Below are 18,073 nucleotides of genomic sequence, written 5' to 3'. Positions count from 1 at the left end.
TTATGCATGTGCATGCCCCATCTCAACATATTTTGTTCCAGGGACCAGAGACGATTTGAGACTGATTTACAAATGCTCGCTTAAAAAAAAAGAAAAAGCATATATATTCAAGGATTTACACACATTTCACGATTTTTGAATAGCCAGAGTATAATGGGTTGTTAATTGTAATGGTTGTGTGTGTGCCCATCAGGTTGTGGCCCACCCTCCACCTGGACCCACTGAGTCCCAGGGAGGTGAGGAGTGTGGTCAACGCAGAGTGCCAGGCCATGGAGGTCAAACTCACCAAGGACCAGGTGAGTGCTCACCCCCGCCGTGTGCTCTCTGAAATGCTCTTAGCAAAGGATACAATGTCCATTCAACCATGGGCACTTGAACCTTCTTTTTTTTAAACGTTTTTCAGGCGATATGTCGTGCACGCCCATGCCTAGATCATGCACCACGTGTGTGCACGCTGTTCACAGCTTTCAAACAAAAGAATCCGCTTGGAAATCCGTTCAGGCATTCATGATTTAGCAGCCATTATGTTTTCTTCAGATGTAAACAAACATGGCTGCCATGTTTGAAAGAATGGGTTGGTATGGGGGTTAAACATGCAATTTCGCGATCGCGATCATGCCTTTTTTTTTTTCAAAAACGGCCCAAACTCGGGAAACTCAGGGTTGGCACAGGGGTGGTACCTATACAAACTCAGGAAACTCGTGGTTGGCACCACTTGACCTTTCACTCTGTACATAGTCTGCTCTTTTTCCCCCTCTACACCAAAGCTCTTTAACAAAAATAGCCGATCTACAAGTTCACAACGGTGTTGTGAGCTTGAAGATCTGCTATTTTTGGCTAAAGTTCTCCGAATATGGACACTAGGGTTCAAGTGGTTAATATAAAAATGGAGAGAAAAAGTTTATCACTCAAAGATTTTGAGGACCCCCTGTAGTAACTCTGGGGACCCCTAGGGGTCCCGGATCCCCTGTTGAAGACCCCTGGTTTAACGTTTAACCTTTAACCTTTGGAACGTTTAACCTTTGGAATGTGGAACTGCAATGTACTTTATCAATAAATAAAGTTGCAGTTCAAGTACGGCCTAAAACATGTATTGTAACATACATTAGGTCTAGCCTGGCATTAGCCAGACTGATAATGTGGATTCACTCTCAGTGAATCCACATTATCAGTCTGACTAAAGGTGAAAAGAAATTCAAATGCCCTTTCCATGCCATACTTGAAGGCAGCATTCAAAATAATTGCCTTGTCCAAACTCTCCTGAACTTGAGTGCAGGATCTTATGTTGAAAGAATTGCCCTCTCTGTGTAGAAAACCATGTTGTACGCCAAATCTCCAGTATTCACTTGAAACATTTTACATTTAGTTTAGTGTGTATCAAGCACCGAAAATAGCCGACCTCCAAGCTCACAACGCATTTCGATATTTTCACCAAAAGGCCCTTTTGGAAATTTCAGCCCCTGCCTCTCTAACATTCTCTGCACGTCCCCGGTCTTTATCTTTGCCAAACAAACAATCGGATCGGACTGCCGCCTGGACAAGGCCTTCGCCGTCGCAGGGATTCATTTTGAACCCACAGTGTCACCTCTCTGTTACGATCTCTCTGATCTCTTCGTTATAGGAGAAGAAACTGGAGAGGCATTGTCGTTCTCCGTCCACCTGCAACGCGTTGTACGTGACGCTACTGGCAAGGACCATCACCAGGTGAGTCGCACTGCGTTTTCTGATGTGCGTTTGTGTGTCTTGAAAGCTGCGTTCCATAGATGTTATTGTTTTCATACAACATGCTGTGTTCATGTCCAGCAGTAGGTCGTGCTCGTCGTTGGAGAGGAGTCTGGAGCAGTGTCTCCTGTGTCAGGACACCATGTCACTGTACCGTCTGGGCCTCACCATGACTCTAGACACCCTCAGCACAGACAGGGAGAGAGACATCATGAGGGAGGTAAACCAAACAAAACATCACCGGAACACACCGCTGTTCATGAATAGGCTTTAGAGCTGGGGTTTCCAAAGTTATCACTATTGCGAAATGGCTTTAAAATAATGAATACATTAATATCTGTTTCACTTCTGCTTTCTTGTAAATCTCTTCTGTTCTTTTACAGGCTTGTTTTTTTAGTTTTTGTGGTTGTTAGGGCTGTCACAATTATTACATAATCGTCTAATCGCAATTATTTGAGGTAATCGCAATTATTTAGCATAATCCTCATAATCGTTTCCATGTTGAGAAATTTTAATATAGTTACGAACACTTTAAAAAAGTAGTGGAAATAGCAGATCTACAAGCTCACAACGCGGCGTTGTGGGCTGGTAGATCGTCTATTTCCACTATCAATGTTCTTTTTTAATCAGTAATTTCTTTGTATATTTAAGTTATGTGTCATGATTGCCATGTGCAACTTCAAAACCTAAAAGCCAAACAGAAATGTAATTGTCAACGACAAAAACTCAATTAAATCGCAATTATTTGAGTGACAATTAATCGTCATGTAAAATGTCATAATGGTGACAGCCCTAGTGGTGGTTGTTTTCCCGTTCCCCCGTCAGATGCTGTGTTTGGTGTGCGCCAGTCATAATGGCATGAGTGAGTCAGAGGTTCTGGACCTGCTCCCAGGGCTGGACATGCCCTTCCTCTCCTCCCTGCTCCATGAGCTCAACAGGCTCTGCATCGTGGCCCTGGGCTGTGGACTCATCAGGTTCCAGCACCTTCAGGTACACTGGCTTCCACTGCCTCGGGGACGTTAAAGGACAACTTTAGTTTTTTACAACAAGGGTTCATATTTTAGATTGTAATTAAAGAATATAAAAGATGAGTGTTAAAATTATTTCATTTACTTCTTTGTATTGTTTTAGGGATTCTCATTTCAGTGGTTTGGGGCATGCGTACAAGTGGCTAAATATGTCATTTTACAGAGAATAAAATATGAACCCTTGTTGTAAAAAACCAAAGTTGTCCTTTAAACATTTCTCCCTTCATGTTGAAATGTCAGATCCCTGGGAAAGCCCTGAGGTGAGGTGTAACTGAGGTGTTCTGTGTGTCTGTCTGTCTGTCAGGCTTGGGAGGCAGTCAGGCTGGAGTTTCTGAATGGAGGGAGCAGTACTGCTGCTTACAGAGAGAAACTGATCCACTACTTCAGCCAGCAACTCAGGTACAACCAGTACAACAGTACACTGTATGGTTCAACAAATGAGTACAGCAGGGGTCTTCAACGTTCTCAGGCCAAGGAAGGACCCCTTAGTTGAGAGAGAGATGAAGCAGGGACCCCCACTACCTTTTCATAGATTCCATATAGTTTCATTGTTTCACAGCACAATCATCTGTGTATTTTGGATTCATGTCAATTTGTGTATTCAGATGTTTAACCACTTGAACCGTCAATACTTAATAAACTTGACCTTTCATTCTGTTGAAGACCCCTGGAGTACAGTATATTCTCCTCACAACTCAGGTGAGCTCAGACTTCAGTCACCACAACTCATGGGTGTGTGTGTGTGTGTGTGTGTGTGTGTGTGTGTGTGTGTGTGTGTGTGTGTGTGTGTGTGTGTGTGTGTGTGTGTGTGTGTGTGTGTGTTCAGTCAGGACGGGGTGACGTGGCGCGTAGCGGACGAGCTGCCCTGGCTGCTTCAACAGCAGGACGACAGAGCCAAGCTGCAGCTCAGCCTCCTCAATCTGTTTGTCTCCCAGAACCTTTACAAGAGGTACACACACTACACGCCATGCCACACTACTACGTCCACAGTACACACTACATTGAATCATACCATGCACACTACACTGAATCAAACCCAGCATACTGACCATTCACTACACAGAATCCAGCACACTACACTGAATCACACCATGCATTCTCAGAAAGTAGCACCTCTACAAGAGGTATACACTACACTGATTGCGACCGTCAGGGAGCAGTTTACTATGAAAACCTCCACCGGCCGTCCGTCCGTCCGTCCGTCCGTCCGTCCGTCACACGTCACACGTGACCATCAACAAACGTCACACCTTTGTTGATGTTTAAATCGAAGAGTCTTGGTCAAATACTTCTGTTGGTTTCTGCACTGATCATTTATACAATTCAGCTGTGTTTGCTCGTGTCATCATGATGAGGTCATAAATCAGCCATGCCCAAATATAGATTTTACGGGTTTACATGCTTACTCAGTTATTCGTTATGTGAAAGTCCTATGACGTCTATGATATCTGACATCATCATACATACATTCCCTTTTATGCCCATAAATGGAGATCCCCTCTGTAGAACCAGCCACTGACATCACTGTAATGTCAGGGGAACAAATCCCTTTTATGCCCATATATGGAGATCCCTGTGATACCAGGGGAACCAAATCCCTTTTATGCCCATATATGGAGATATGGAGATCCCCGTGTTGCCAGGGTAACCAAATCCATTTTATGCCCATATATGGAGATCCCTGTGATGCCAGGGGAACCAAATCCCTTTTACGCCCATATATGGAGATCCCTTATGTCATCAATATTAAGCCCATATCTGTGAATATCTTTGGGTACCAGATGTCTCCATATATGGTTAAATGGTCCGATATACATCACTGGCCAGAAGACCAAGAAATGGTGCAACCTCGCCCTTTGCTTTTCTCCCTTAGGCATCTTACTGGTAGGTAGTTTAATGAGGAATGCAGTATGGTGGTAGGTAGGTAGTTATGGCCTTTGATGTAAGATTTTCACTTTCTAGGATAACTATATTTGCTATTCCCAGATGATGCCCTTTTAGGGTACCCCTCATGCCCATATATGGAGATCCCCAGGCTTTACTAATTAACATAAGTTTTATGCCCATATATGGAGATCATTGTCCCAATGTCATCAGATATATGGGCATAAATGGACACAGGCAAACTAGATGGGCTGTATGGATATCCAGATGTGTGATGTAAGTGTTTTATTCCAAATGTGGCACCCCACAGACATATTTCCAGAAACAAAATCCCTTTCATGCCCATATATGGAGATTTCTGATGTCATCAATCCCAGGCCCTGTAAAAAACATGGTTGCTATGGTAAACAGTTGGTTGCTAGGGTAAACAGTTGGTTGCTAGGGTAAGAAAACATGGTTGCTATGGTAAACAATTGGTTGCTAGGGTAAACAGTTGGTTGCTAGGGTAAAAAAAACATGGTTGCTGTGGTAAAAAGTTGGTTGCTAGGGTAAACAGTTGGTTGCTAAGGTAAAAAACATGGTTGCTATGGTAAACAGTTGGTTAGTAGGGTAAACCTTCAATGATTTTGACATCTTGTTACTAATCTGTCGGTAGATAATGCCGGTCTTATATAAGGGTCATTTGTGTACGGTGTGATGTCATACTGATGTCAGCAGTGTGACAGGAGATAAGCGACCAACGGTCGCTTATCTCCCGATTAGAGAGTCTTACTGGTATATAAACCTTTGCTACTGTAGTACATACTAATCAGTATGTTATTTTGCAACATGCCTTTGAGGGTGTACACATTAGTATGGACAATTACCCATCAAACCTCACAGAATGTTAGGAAAGTGCTCCATCTTGTGGAAAAGCAGAGGTACTACACATACATGTTCCTGTTTCATCACTTTGTAGAAGTAAAACCTTGTTTGCTGGTGGAAGTGTCTTCGGTTTCAACAAGTAACTACATTCTAGATGTATTTAATAGAAGAGTAATTGAACAGTGTGTTGTTGTAATCACGGTTACCACTTTGCATTGTAGGACATTCCTATCTGCGTAGTGTCCAGTATAGAATAAAAAAAAAAAAAAAGCATTTTCGAAACATTATGCATTTCACATTTCAGTGAGTAGCTACTAAGCTTTTGGACATATTAAAAAGTCTCACATACCAAATTTGGCACACTAAATATTATGTTATTCAGACACAGACCATGAAAGTATATGTATATATTTTTTATATATACTTGTGGAAAACACACAGAGATTTACTCTGTTGTGATTTACAGTACATGTATGTCGTTGCTTATAAGCACCCATGGCTGATTCTTCTTTTAATTGTGCCATCTGGTACACGCACCTTAGGGGTCATTTCTCTGAGCTGCTGGCCTACTGGCAGTATGTGGGCAAGGACAAGAGCTCCATGGCCAACGAGTACTTTGACTCCCTGAAGCACTATGAGAAGACCTGTGAGACTGAAGACAGCATGATGATGCTGGCCAACCTGTATGAAACCCTGGGACGCTTCCTCAAGGACCTGGGCCTCCCCAGCCAGGTACACAACATAACTATGCCATTTAAACACAGTGGTGGAAATGTAAAAGTATCAATACTGCAATGTAGAAACACTCTGTAACAAGTAATAGTCCGGTAATCAAAAAGTACAATAGTATTGGCATCTAAATATACCAAAAGTACCAAAAAGTACTCATTATGCAGAATGGCCCGTTTCACAAGTTATCATACAGTATGTGTAAAATGTACAGATGAAAATAGCAGATCTCGCATCGCGACAATGTACTTAGTTAAAGGTAGGGTAAGTGATTTCACTTAAGTTTCAGTTTCAGTTTTCATGTAGGTTACAGGCGGGGGCCTTCCTCCAATCATGATCAAGTGGGGGAGGGTACATATTTGTACAGAGTTACAGACCTGTAAAGCCCGTATCAGAGTCGGGTCTGCGGTGGAAGGCTATCCACCGCGGTGTAGTGCCGTGTAGTCTTTTTGAGTCATAAAACTACAACGTTAACGCTCAAAAAGACTACACGGCACTACACCGCGGTGGATAGCCTTCCACCGCAGACCCGACTCTGATACGGGCTTAAGGGTCCAATGGGAACCTGAGGGTCCCTGGACCCCACTTTGAGAACCCCTACACTGCAGCCTTCGTTGATCTAAAACACACAGTAACTTTTAAAGAGTGCTTCTTTATAGGTATTTGTTTTCTCATTTGCACTGGTATTCGTACTTAATAAAAGTTTTGGTTTTCATTTTATTTCTTATCCGACTATCCTAATAGAGAAAACTCTGCCCTCAATCGGTTGACCACCAATCAATCAATCAATGAAATTGCACGTGGGCATTGAACAATAGACTGTTGGAACCAGGGCAGGAATTTCAGGGAGGCCATGAAGGCCATGGCCGTTGTTGCCCCTCAGTTTGGCCTCGTGCCCCTCAAAAAAATGGCATGCCCTGAGGCCACAGTGGCCTCTACCGTTTTCTCCTCTGTGTCTGTCTTGCCAACATGTAGACACCAGTGTCTCTTTCTTGTCATGTAGACACCTTGTGCCTTTGTTGAGTCCGCATTTTTAAACCAATCCAGTATCTTTGATTGGCGCAGGGCTTAGCATGGATCATATTGTAAATACCAATTTATTCATTTCACAGCAGATAGTCTACATATTACATTTAAAATCATCCTTAACCCTTAAATTGAATTAATTCTTTCAATGGACCAATATCTTGTTTTATTTGATGGCCTTCCTGCCCTGGCATTTGGCCTTTGTGCCCTCAAACAATGGACAACATCAAAGGCCAAGTGGCCTTGCCCCTAAAATGAAGAAATTCCAGGCCTGGTTGGAACCATCTAATTCTCACAACGCCTCGCAGCAGATCGGCTATTTTTGGCAAAGAGCTTTGGCGTAGAAGGGAAAAAGAGCAGACTAAGTACTGAGTGAAAGGTCAAGTTTATTAAGTATTGACGGTTCACGTGGTTAAATATCTGAAAAAACAAATTGACTCGTTGAAGAGCCCTGATCTAATCACTGAGTGTTGCCATTGGGTCTTGTTGTGACACAGGGGTTAAAGTTCTCAGTCCTGGGGACTGATTTCAGTTTTGAGGATTCCATAGGGTCTATGTCTGAGATCAGTGCAGACCCACAAAAAATAATAAATAAGGGGGAGGTGTAGTGATGGCCTCGGCGTGAATGACAAAGTAGTCAAAACGTTAGTCAAGTGATCTCCAAATCTAAAAAGCAGTTATAATTTCAAGATATGAGTATTTGAATTGGTAAGACTAGCATAGTTTAGGCATTTACAGTTTAGGCATTTAGCAGACGCTTTTAATCCAAAGCGACTTACAATAAGCAGATAACATCACAATAATAAACAAGATAATATGTCAGTACATCATCAACAATATAACAAATGCAAATGGATATCTATCTAGAAAAAACACAATATAATCAAAGTTCTGAAAAAACCTAAAAAACAAAAACAAATGCTAACTAGCTTCATGTATTCATTGATTCTTTTTCTGTAGTGCTAAGGGTTTAGGTGGAGTCTGAAAAGGTGAGTCTTCAGTCCACGGCGAAAGCTAGCGAGTGAGTCCGTTGTTCTAAGTGCGACAGGGAGTTTATTCCACAACTTGGGGGCCAGGAGGGCAAACTGTCTCGGACGAGTGGATTTTTGCCCTGGAGTTTTGAGCGAGGGTTCTGTCAGCATCCCTGTGTTGGCTGATCTAAGTGACCGGGTGGGGGTGTAGGGGTTGATCAGCTTCTGGAGGTATGGAGGAGCCATACCTTTGGCTGCTTTGAAGGTCAGCATCAGTGTTTTGTATTCAGTGCGGGCCGCAACCGGGAGCCAGTGGAGGCTGCGGAGAAGGGGAGAGACATGTGAGAACTTAGGCTGGTTGAAGACCAGTCGTGCCGCGGCATTTTGGATCAGTTGGAGAGGTTTAAGTGCACATGCCGGGAGACCAGTGAGGAGAGAGTTACAATAGTCAAGCTTTGATATGACAGATGTCTGAATGAGGAGCTGGGCTGCCTCCTGGGTGAGGAAGGGTCTGATTTTACGGATGTTATAGAGTGTGAACCTACATGACCGGGTGACTGATGCAATGTGTGCCTTGAATGATAGCTGGCTGTCCAGGACCACACCAAGGTTTCTAGCAGTAGGAACTGAAGTCACAAATGCATTATCTATGGAAATAGTGAGATCTTGCATGGGGCAAGACTTAGCTGGGAAGAAGAGTAGCTCCGTCTTGTCCGGGTTCAGCTTAAGGTGGTGGGCTGACATCCACTGTGAGATGTCGGCCAGACATGCAGCAATGCGTTCTTCCACCTGGGTGGCAGAAGGGGGGAAGGACAAAAACAGTTGAGTGTCATCAGCATAGCAGTGATAGGATAGATTGTGAGCAGAGATAACAGCACCAAGGGATTTGGTGTACAGGGAGAAAAGCAGAGGGCCAAGTACGGATCCCTGGGGGACTCCCGTTTGGAGGGTTCGGGGGGATGAAAGCAAACCTTTCCATGAGACCTGATAGGTCCGGTCCGACAGGTAGGAGGAGAACCACTTTAGTGCCGTCCCGGTGATGCCTAGGTCAGCAAGGGTGTCCAGGAGCAGCTGGTGATTCACTGTGTCGAATGCCGCTGATAGATCCAGAAGAATCAGGACTGCAGAGTGGGAGGCAGCCTGGGCAACATGGAGTGCTTCCGTGACTGCTAGGAGTGCAGTTTCTGTAGAATGAATAGAATACTACAGAACTTCAGAAGATACTTTTATTAAATGAAGCATGGATTGGCACACACACACATTCAGTGATGGCAGTTCAGAACTTCAGGGAAACATCCCAAATATTGGCGTGCGCTGCGTGCACCATGTTTCTAAAATCACATATTGGGACATGGTCTGAAAATAAATGTCAGTCTTGGGATTTCTTTTGGCTTTAACCCATTTAGGCTTAGAGTTATTGAATGCTTTAACCAGTGAAAAATAGCAGATATACAAGCTCACAGCGCGGCGAGCTTGTAGATCTGCTATTTTTGAAAAAGTTGTGAAACTGTGTGCAAATCTTTGAATATATGTATTTTCAAAGCGAACGTTTGTAACTCGAATTTTGCTTCTGGGGGGTCCCTGGAACTGGATATTTTGAAATGGGGGTCCAAATAAATATCATTTTGGGGGTCTTTCACATGTAAAGGTTTGAGAACCACTGACATAATAGTCTCTCAAGAACAGACTAACTGAGCTCCAGTTAAGTGAAAAGGACCTTTTCTTTGACGATGGCTGGCCAGATTGCTGACATAGAAACATAGGTATTTTCCAAAAAATCTTAGAAGGATTCAAAAGACACTTATAGAATCGGGTCAAAATTCAAATTTTCACGATTTTTCAAAAATAGCAGATCTACAAGCTCGCAGCGCGGCACTCGGTGCCGCGCTGTGAGCTTGTATATCTGCTATTTTTTTTATATTTAAAGCATAAAATATTGCGTCATAATGTGTTCAGGCCTAAATGGCTTTAACCACTGTGTTGTGTTCCAGGCCGTAGCTCCCCTCCAGAGGTCGCTGGAGATCAGAGAGACGGCGCTGGACCCGGACCACCCCAGCGTGGCCCGCTCCCTGCACCAGCTGGCCGGGGTCTACGTCCAGTGGAGGAAGTATGGCAACGCCGAGCAGCTGTACAAGCAGGCCCTGGAGATCAGCGAGAGCGCGTACGGGGCCGAGCACGCCAGCGTGGCACGAGAGCTGGAGTCGCTCGCCATGCTGTACCAGAAACAGAACAAGTAAAGGAGAACTGGACACTGTATTGTTTTTTTTTAGTTTTGTTTAGTTTTTATTGTCAATTATACAACAGGTAGTTCCGACGAAGCAATCCGATTGGTTGAAATGGCTATCTACCCGTGCTTCAAACCAGCATGATGTACTGGTATAACTGCGCCGGGTCCTGTCCCAGCACTGTGCTAAGCCGTTTTCATGTTCAGGGACATAGTAGCTAAATCTGGCATTAAAAATGCATACATTTCTATCGAATATCTTAATTACAATGAAATGGAGTTGATGTGTTTTATTTTAAAGGGCAGCTCTTCTTTTTCCCTTTTCTTTTTTATCCCACGATTTTGAAACCCATTTTTCACCCAGTGCCAATTATCTAATGTAATCCTGGGCACTACACTCCTTCTTTTCACCTGACAGGGGAGAGATTCCCCGGATGGACGTAGTTCTCGGAAGGAACACGTTATTCCAACCAGTTCCTTTCCCCTCCATAAGGGAGGCAGTATAGAGACCAGGATTACTGCATGTTTTTTGTGAGGGTACCTAACCTAGGAGACACGGGGAGAACATGCAAACTCCACACAGAAAGGCCCTTTTAAGGGTAACTCTTGTATACGTAATTGCAATATTACACTCAAGGCACTTTAACACTGCTTACGGAAATTGGCTCCGCCTCGTTCCTGCAGCAGTGTTTTCTGAGGTGCCGGCTACATGAAGCTGGATATTTCTGAATCTAGACATTTTTTGGTGCTGTTGGGGCTTGCAGCCACACGAAGCTGGATATTTCGGCCGCGAAACTGGATATTTTTGAATCCGGATAAATAAGTGGAGAGATGAGACAGGGAACCCGGATATCGCTGAAGATTTACTGTGTGTGTGCTTGTTAGACCTAGATATCTTTGTCGTGTGGACCTAGATATCTTTCTATGTGGATATCTGAAAAACCGGGATATATGAAATATCCAGCTCTGTGTAGCCATGGCCTGAGACTTGATAGAGTCCTTCCAGTTATGTGGTTCATTACAGTAAACCCACAACTCGGCAGAGCCGAAGCTCGTTTCTGAAACGGCTGCATTGAGATGAGAAACCACACAGAAACATTTCTATTGTTGTTAGCCGGGGACCCACAAGCCCAAAAGCTCAAGGAATAGGGTAGGACCTGTGATTTTCTGCCGTACTTTTTATTTCTGTTTTATCTATTAGTTTGGTCATTAAGGTCCACAGAATGAGAGGCCTGCTCTGCTGGAAACATCGCGTGTCCATCAAATGTCTTTTTGTATATTCACTGTCCCATTGACTCCACTAGAAATATAAAAAAAAGCGAAAACATCTGCTTTAATTAGCATGTGAGGGGTCAAACTAGGGGTTCTTCGTGATTCTGAATCCATTGCAAGCATTTGTTTTGCATAAAAAAACATTGCTTGGGTTAACTTTCGGCAGCCCAAAACTGTGAAAAGTGGAAAAAAAGTGATGACTCATCACTTTTGACTGTTTTGGGGGCCGATATCTAGCCCAAGGAATGTTTTTCATGCAAAACAAATGCTTGCAATGGATTCAGAATCACTAAGTACCCCTAGTTTGACCCCTCACATGCTAATTAAAGCAGACCTTTTTCGTTTTTAAAAATATTTCTATGGGACAGTGAATATACAAATGGCCATAACTTTTTTTCGCGATGTTTCCAGCAGAGCAGGCCTCTCATTCTGTGGACCTTAATGACCAAACTAATAGATAAAACAGAAATAAAAAGTACAGCAGAAAATCACAGGTCCCCTCCCATTTTGGTGATTTTTGGGTCCACGGCTATTATGTTTTGTTTCTATCACCAGGTATGAACAAGCAGAAAAGCTCAGGAAGAGATCTGTAAGGATACGTCAGAAGACAGCACAGCAGAAAGGTCATATGGTGAGTACTGTACAGTGCATGTGCAAGTCAGTCAGTCATGTCAGTCACTGACTCATACACTCCTTTATTAATTTTCTCTTTCTCTTCCTCAGTATGGTTTCACTCTGCTGAGGCGCAGAGCCCTGCAGCTGGAAGAGCTGACTCTGGGTAAAGACTCCACTGACTGTGCCAAGACTCTCAACGAGCTGGGAGTCCTCTACTACCTCCAGAACAACCTGGAGTAAGACCGCACACACACACACATGCACGCACGCACGCACACACACACACGCACGCACACACACACATACACACATACACAAACTCAGACCTACATAAAATATATTCTTCCATCTTTATAGATGCTAAATATGAAGCTGTATATATTTATGTATGTATAACCTCTCAAGGACCCTACTTTGAGAACCTCTGATCTAAACTCTGTTAATTTTGTCGACTAAAATTATGACAAAAGATTTTGACGACTACCTTTTTTCACTGACGAAAACGAAATAAAAACTAAGCTATGATGACTAAAACTGAGATTAAATATATTGACAATTTCCTCAATAAATACAAACTAGACTAAAATGTTTGAAGGAGGGACTAGTGGAGAAGAGATCCAGTAAAATGAACAGACAAGTCATTTCATGTTTGGTTGCGCTCTGAAAATAGCAGTACCCCTACCCCTGAAAATAGCAATACCCCTACACCCCCACCCGTGCACTTAGATCAACCAACACAGGGATGCTGACAGAACCCTCGCTAAAAACCCCAGGGCAAAAATCCACTCGTCCGAGACAGTTTGCCCTCCTGGCCCCCAAGCTGTGGAATAAACTCCCTGTCGCACTTAGAACAACGGACTCACTCGCTAGCTTTCGCTGTAGACTGAAGACTCACCTTTTCAGACTCCACCTAAACCCTTAGCACTACTGGAAAAATCAATGACCATACATGAAGCTAGTTAGCATTTGTTTTTAGGTTTTTTTCTTTTTCTTTTTCTTTTCTTTTTTTTTTAGAAACCTTTTTTTTCCTTTACGGATTATATTGTTTTTTCTAGATAGATATTCATTTGCATTTGTTATATTGCTGTTGATGTACTGACATTTAACCTTGTTTATTATTGTGATGTTTTATCTGCTTATTGTAAGTCGCTTTGGATTAAAAGCGTCTGCTAAATGCCTGAACTGTAAACTGTAAACTGTAGCAGTCAACAAGCATAACTGAGCTTTGTAGATCGGCTATTTTCAGTGTATCATCATCAAGACCAAAATTTGTTTTTGTCAACAAAATAAACTATAGATTTAGTTGAATAAAGATGACACGTAGTAACAGCGAAGCGCTCCCCTCTCTCGCCACCCAGGGCAGCCAAATTGTTTCTGTCGCGCTCGCTGGAGATGCGTCAGCGGGTCCTGGGCGTGGACCACCCGGACTGCGCCCAGTCCCTGAACAACCTGGCCGCGCTGCACTCGGAGAGGAGGGAGTACGAGGCCGCCGAGGACATGTACGAGAGAGCGCTGGACATCCGCAAGAAGGCCTTGTCGCCCGACCACCCCTCACTGGCCTACACGCTCAAACACCTGGCCATGCTCTACAAACGCAGGGTGAGACTTGTTGTGCAGTGGTGTAAAGTAATTAAGATATTTGTACTTTACTGGAGTATTTCCAATTTCCAATGCTTTTACTTTTACTCCACTACACATCTCAGATGCAAATGTTGTGCTTTTTACTCCACTACATTTATTTGAAAACCTTACTAGTTACTTTGTGCATTTTAATTATTTCTACAAAACATACATTAACCACTTCAGCCCTATATACATTTTGGCCATTGAAAATTGTAGTTTTATACATTTGAGAACTTGAAAGGCAACATCCTGTATAATGAGCATTTTTGCTTTTGGTACTTTAAGTACTTAAAGTTATACCATGTAACTTTTTTTATAAAACAAATCTTAAAATTGTCCTAACTGTTAAATCGCTAAAGTTTTAGAACACCCACTCCGTTATTTTCAGCTTCTGAAGCCTTCTCTTTATATGTTTTCTATGAGCCGTGAGGGGGGGAGAATTTTGTGGCAAAATGACGTAATCTGCATCATCTGTATACGTTGTGTATACGTTGGCCAATCACATCGCAGATCATACACACATGATACACTACCGGCCAATTACAGTGCATCTTGCGTCTTTTTAGGAAATAGCTTGCTTCAACAGCTTTGTTTAGCTGGTCTAGAAGTCTAGCATGTAACTCCCCAACCGCTGCTCGTAGAGGGACACGGGAGACCTCATTGAAAGCGTCTCGGCGAGGCGAGGCGGACACGGTGGTCTGACGGCCCGGTCCGCGGTGAAGAATGGCAGAAAAAAGCAGACGCGACCGCGGTTTGCTATACTGCTACAGACCACTAGTTGAGCAACTTACACAGTATAGCTTTAAGTAAGATTTTCACTAACCTTTGAAAAATCATAGAATATTCCCAAGTGGGCTCAAATGATGCCCATGGGTGTCCTGGAGTTGGAAAATAATCCCTATTCACTCGCGATGATCCACTCGTCCCATAGGCTAACACTACGTCATCAATGTGTCTGGTAACCTTCCGGTTAACCCGGAAATAATTGGCGATCCATAAGCTAGTGAACAGCGCCATCCAGAGTAAAGAATAAGCAACTCGTCAAACTCTGAGGCGGCAGTCAATGAGTTAATACTCTCAAATTGTATCTCCTTTTCTGTATAAATGAGTTGTATTCTGTCAATATGGTTCATATAATTGTCTCTAGCATTATCGTTAATGCACAGCAGCCATATTGGAAAGAAATTACTTTCTTCATTAGTATCACTGATACCTTATAAGGAAGAGGCCCAATTTCTTTGCAATATGGCTGCTGTGCAGCTGTTCAAAGAGCCTATTGTTGTCTCATAATACCGATTGGAGAAGTTGATTAAACAAAGTCACTCTGCGTGTGTTGTGCAGGGGAAGCTAGACAAGGCCGTGCCTCTGTATGAGCTTGCACTGGACATCAGGGAGAAGAGTTTTGGGCCCAAACACCCCAGTGTGGCCACAGCCCTGGTCAACCTGGCCGTCATCTATTGCCAACTGGTAAGACTGCTCAACATACGTAGTCTTTGTCATTCAAGGGTTGCAGCCTAGAGCAGTGGTTCTCAACCTTTTCAGGCCGCGACCCCCAAAATAACGATATTTTAACTGGGGACCCCCTCCACCCTGACGAGCACGAAGATTGAGGCATTACATTTTGTGAAAATAGCAGATCTACATGCTCACAACACCTTGCAGATCTGCTATTTTCACAATTTCTGCCTCTAATATTTGACAATTTGACCAATGTTTAATTTGTCATTTTAGATGTATTTAAAAGTCCTTAAATTGTCACTTTAGAAATGTGCATATACCCTCTATACACTTAAACTTTATGTTGGTTTGTTTACTGTTGAGAGAGAAAACAATGTTCCACATTAATCAACTGGGGACCCCCCAAAATAATTTGGGGACCCCCCTTGGGGTCCCGACCCACAGGTTGAGAACCACTGGCCTAGAGCTAACTATTGTTGTGTCTCATACAGAAGAAGCATACTGAGGCCTTACCCCTGTATGAGCGAGCTCTGAAGGTGTATGAGGACACTCTGGGACGCTCCCATCCACGAGTTGGAGAAACCCTGAAGAACCTGGCTGTACTCAGGTAACTGGGGAGGAGAGGGTGCACAGTAGTGATGCTTGGGCCGACCCGTAACCCACAGGACCTGCAGGTTTAATTATTGCGGGGCGGGCGGAGCAGGTCAGCACACAAAAAAGAAAAAAAATATATAATTTCATTGTATATTTAAAAGCAGCTTATTAGCCTACTTTTGCCTGTACTACAAAATGGCTTGGCAACCCCCCATCCCTAAATGGCTGAAATGTATACAGGGCTGAAGTGGGTAATGTATGTTTTGCAATAATAATCAAAATCTACAAAGTAACTAGTAACTAAATTGTTGTTGCCTCTGAGATGTAGTGGAGTAAAAGTAAAATTGGAAATACTCCATTAAAGTAAAAATATACCTAAAAATGTTACTTTAGTACAGTACTTAGTAACTTGTTTACACCATTGATCAAAGCAACAAATTAATGACAAACAAGTCTATAAGAATCGCAGTAAAAATCCCTAAGCCATTGTTTTATTTCAGCTACGAGGAAGGCGACTTTGAGAAAGCAGCGGAGCTCTACAAGCGAGCCATGGAGATCAAGGAGGCGGACCCGTCGCTGGTGTGTGGCCACGCCCCGTCTCGCCACTCCTCCAGTGGGGACACGGTCAGCCTGAGAGGCCCGGCCCCTCTCCCACACGCCCACAGGTGACTCTAACCGTCCCGGTCGGCCCACTAATCGCCACGGAGCGGCGGGATGTCAGACATCGCTCGACTTTCGGTGCATGTTGGTTGCTGAGCAGATGACACCTGTGTGGCGTTGCATCAACAAAAGGGATCATCCTCATCACTTTGCTGTGGTGCGGCCGAATGTACTGTTCACTGCCATTGGAATGATGATGTATGATGTGTGATACAGTATTGTCTGTGAAATTTGCCAAAACAAAAGTATTTATTGATATTTCTAGAGTATTTTGTCGTAGGAATAATGTGAACTAAAGTGGGACCAGTCCTTTAAGGGCCTGGAATTCTGGTTGAGTTTCTCTTGTTTTTATATTCCAAATTCAGATATCCCTTCCAATTTGCAGTAAGGGTATGGTAAAGAATACATACAAAATAAATAAATAAAGGCCCTCAACCTGAAAGACAGCTGGTTTAGTACTGTTATGGCTTCCCAGGCATGGAATCACGCTAGCTAAGAGGGCATATTCAAGAGGTACTAATCTGAACTAATGTCATTTGTATTATAATTTTTTTAATACTTTTTACCCCATGATTTTGTAACCCGTTTTTTTCACCCTGTGCCAATTGCCTAACCTGTAATCCTGGTTTCTGCTCTCCCTCTGCCACGCCTGGAGAGCCCTGGCTGGCCAGGGGAGGCAGTATAGAAACCAGGATTAGCCTACTGCATGTTTTTGTGAGGGTATTTACCCTAGGAGACACGGGGAGAACATGCAAACCTGTATTTCTTGGAGCACCGTGTCCAAGGATGGCTCTGCAAATATCATCCATACGCGCACAAGCCTACATTAGGATTCAGTGCTAAGAAAATGGTTATACCAGTGGTTCTCAAAGTGGGGTCCAGCCTTGTGGGAGTTCCAAATGGACCCTTACAGGTCTGTATCTCTTCAGTGTACCAACGGAACCAAATTTTGTACAAGAAATTAAAACGTTTAAGAACCATTGACTTACCCTGATAGGGCTTGTTGCCCTCAGGCAATTCTACTTTAGTAATCAAGCATGCCATGCAAGCAGTGCCATGTCTACATACATACAATACCTGTGGTTCAGCATGGAACCTCATGTTCAATTCCATTTCTGGGAGCTAGTAAACGGTTCTAATGATCAAACGTTTGCCACAGGTTATTTCAGGGGGTGATATCCCAGACAGTCACATAACTACTAGGCAAAATTCAAGATGTGACTGACTTCATATAGTATCTATGCAAAACGACATGATATACAGTAGTTAATCTGTCTATGGGGCCCTCCAGACGATACGTGGTCACCGCCTCCTAGTAATTCATTTTCAATGTGAGGCGGGCGGCTATTTCGGCCGTGCAGAGAAGTTTAGAGGCGGCGAGCGGCGCAGTCCTGTGAAATCCC

General features: G+C 43.4%; 1 protein-coding gene across 1 annotated transcript in view; it reads left to right on the top strand.

Annotated features, from left to right (window-relative positions):
- The window catches only part of nphp3 (nephronophthisis 3), a 67,521-nt gene extending 50,042 nt beyond the window's left edge, over nucleotides 1–17,479 (top strand). Inside the window, exons 16-29 of the mRNA XM_080752271.1 lie at nucleotides 194–296; nucleotides 1,622–1,704; nucleotides 1,804–1,942; nucleotides 2,548–2,712; nucleotides 3,055–3,149; nucleotides 3,577–3,699; nucleotides 6,041–6,230; nucleotides 10,216–10,457; nucleotides 12,276–12,351; nucleotides 12,444–12,571; nucleotides 13,694–13,934; nucleotides 15,300–15,425; nucleotides 15,908–16,023; nucleotides 16,511–17,479. Coding sequence (XP_080608397.1) covers nucleotides 194–296; nucleotides 1,622–1,704; nucleotides 1,804–1,942; nucleotides 2,548–2,712; nucleotides 3,055–3,149; nucleotides 3,577–3,699; nucleotides 6,041–6,230; nucleotides 10,216–10,457; nucleotides 12,276–12,351; nucleotides 12,444–12,571; nucleotides 13,694–13,934; nucleotides 15,300–15,425; nucleotides 15,908–16,023; nucleotides 16,511–16,679 — 1,996 coding nt within the window. The 3' untranslated portion in view covers nucleotides 16,680–17,479. The remainder of the gene's footprint in view (nucleotides 1–193; nucleotides 297–1,621; nucleotides 1,705–1,803; nucleotides 1,943–2,547; nucleotides 2,713–3,054; nucleotides 3,150–3,576; nucleotides 3,700–6,040; nucleotides 6,231–10,215; nucleotides 10,458–12,275; nucleotides 12,352–12,443; nucleotides 12,572–13,693; nucleotides 13,935–15,299; nucleotides 15,426–15,907; nucleotides 16,024–16,510) is intronic.
- The last annotated feature ends 594 nt before the right edge of the window (nucleotides 17,480–18,073 follow it).

The sequence above is a fragment of the Nannobrachium achirus genome (assembly GCF_963921795.1).
Source record: "Nannobrachium achirus genome assembly, chromosome: 21".
NCBI classification, from domain to species: Eukaryota; Metazoa; Chordata; class Actinopteri; order Myctophiformes; family Myctophidae; genus Nannobrachium; species Nannobrachium achirus.
This window is presented reverse-complemented; position numbering and strand designations above follow the sequence as displayed.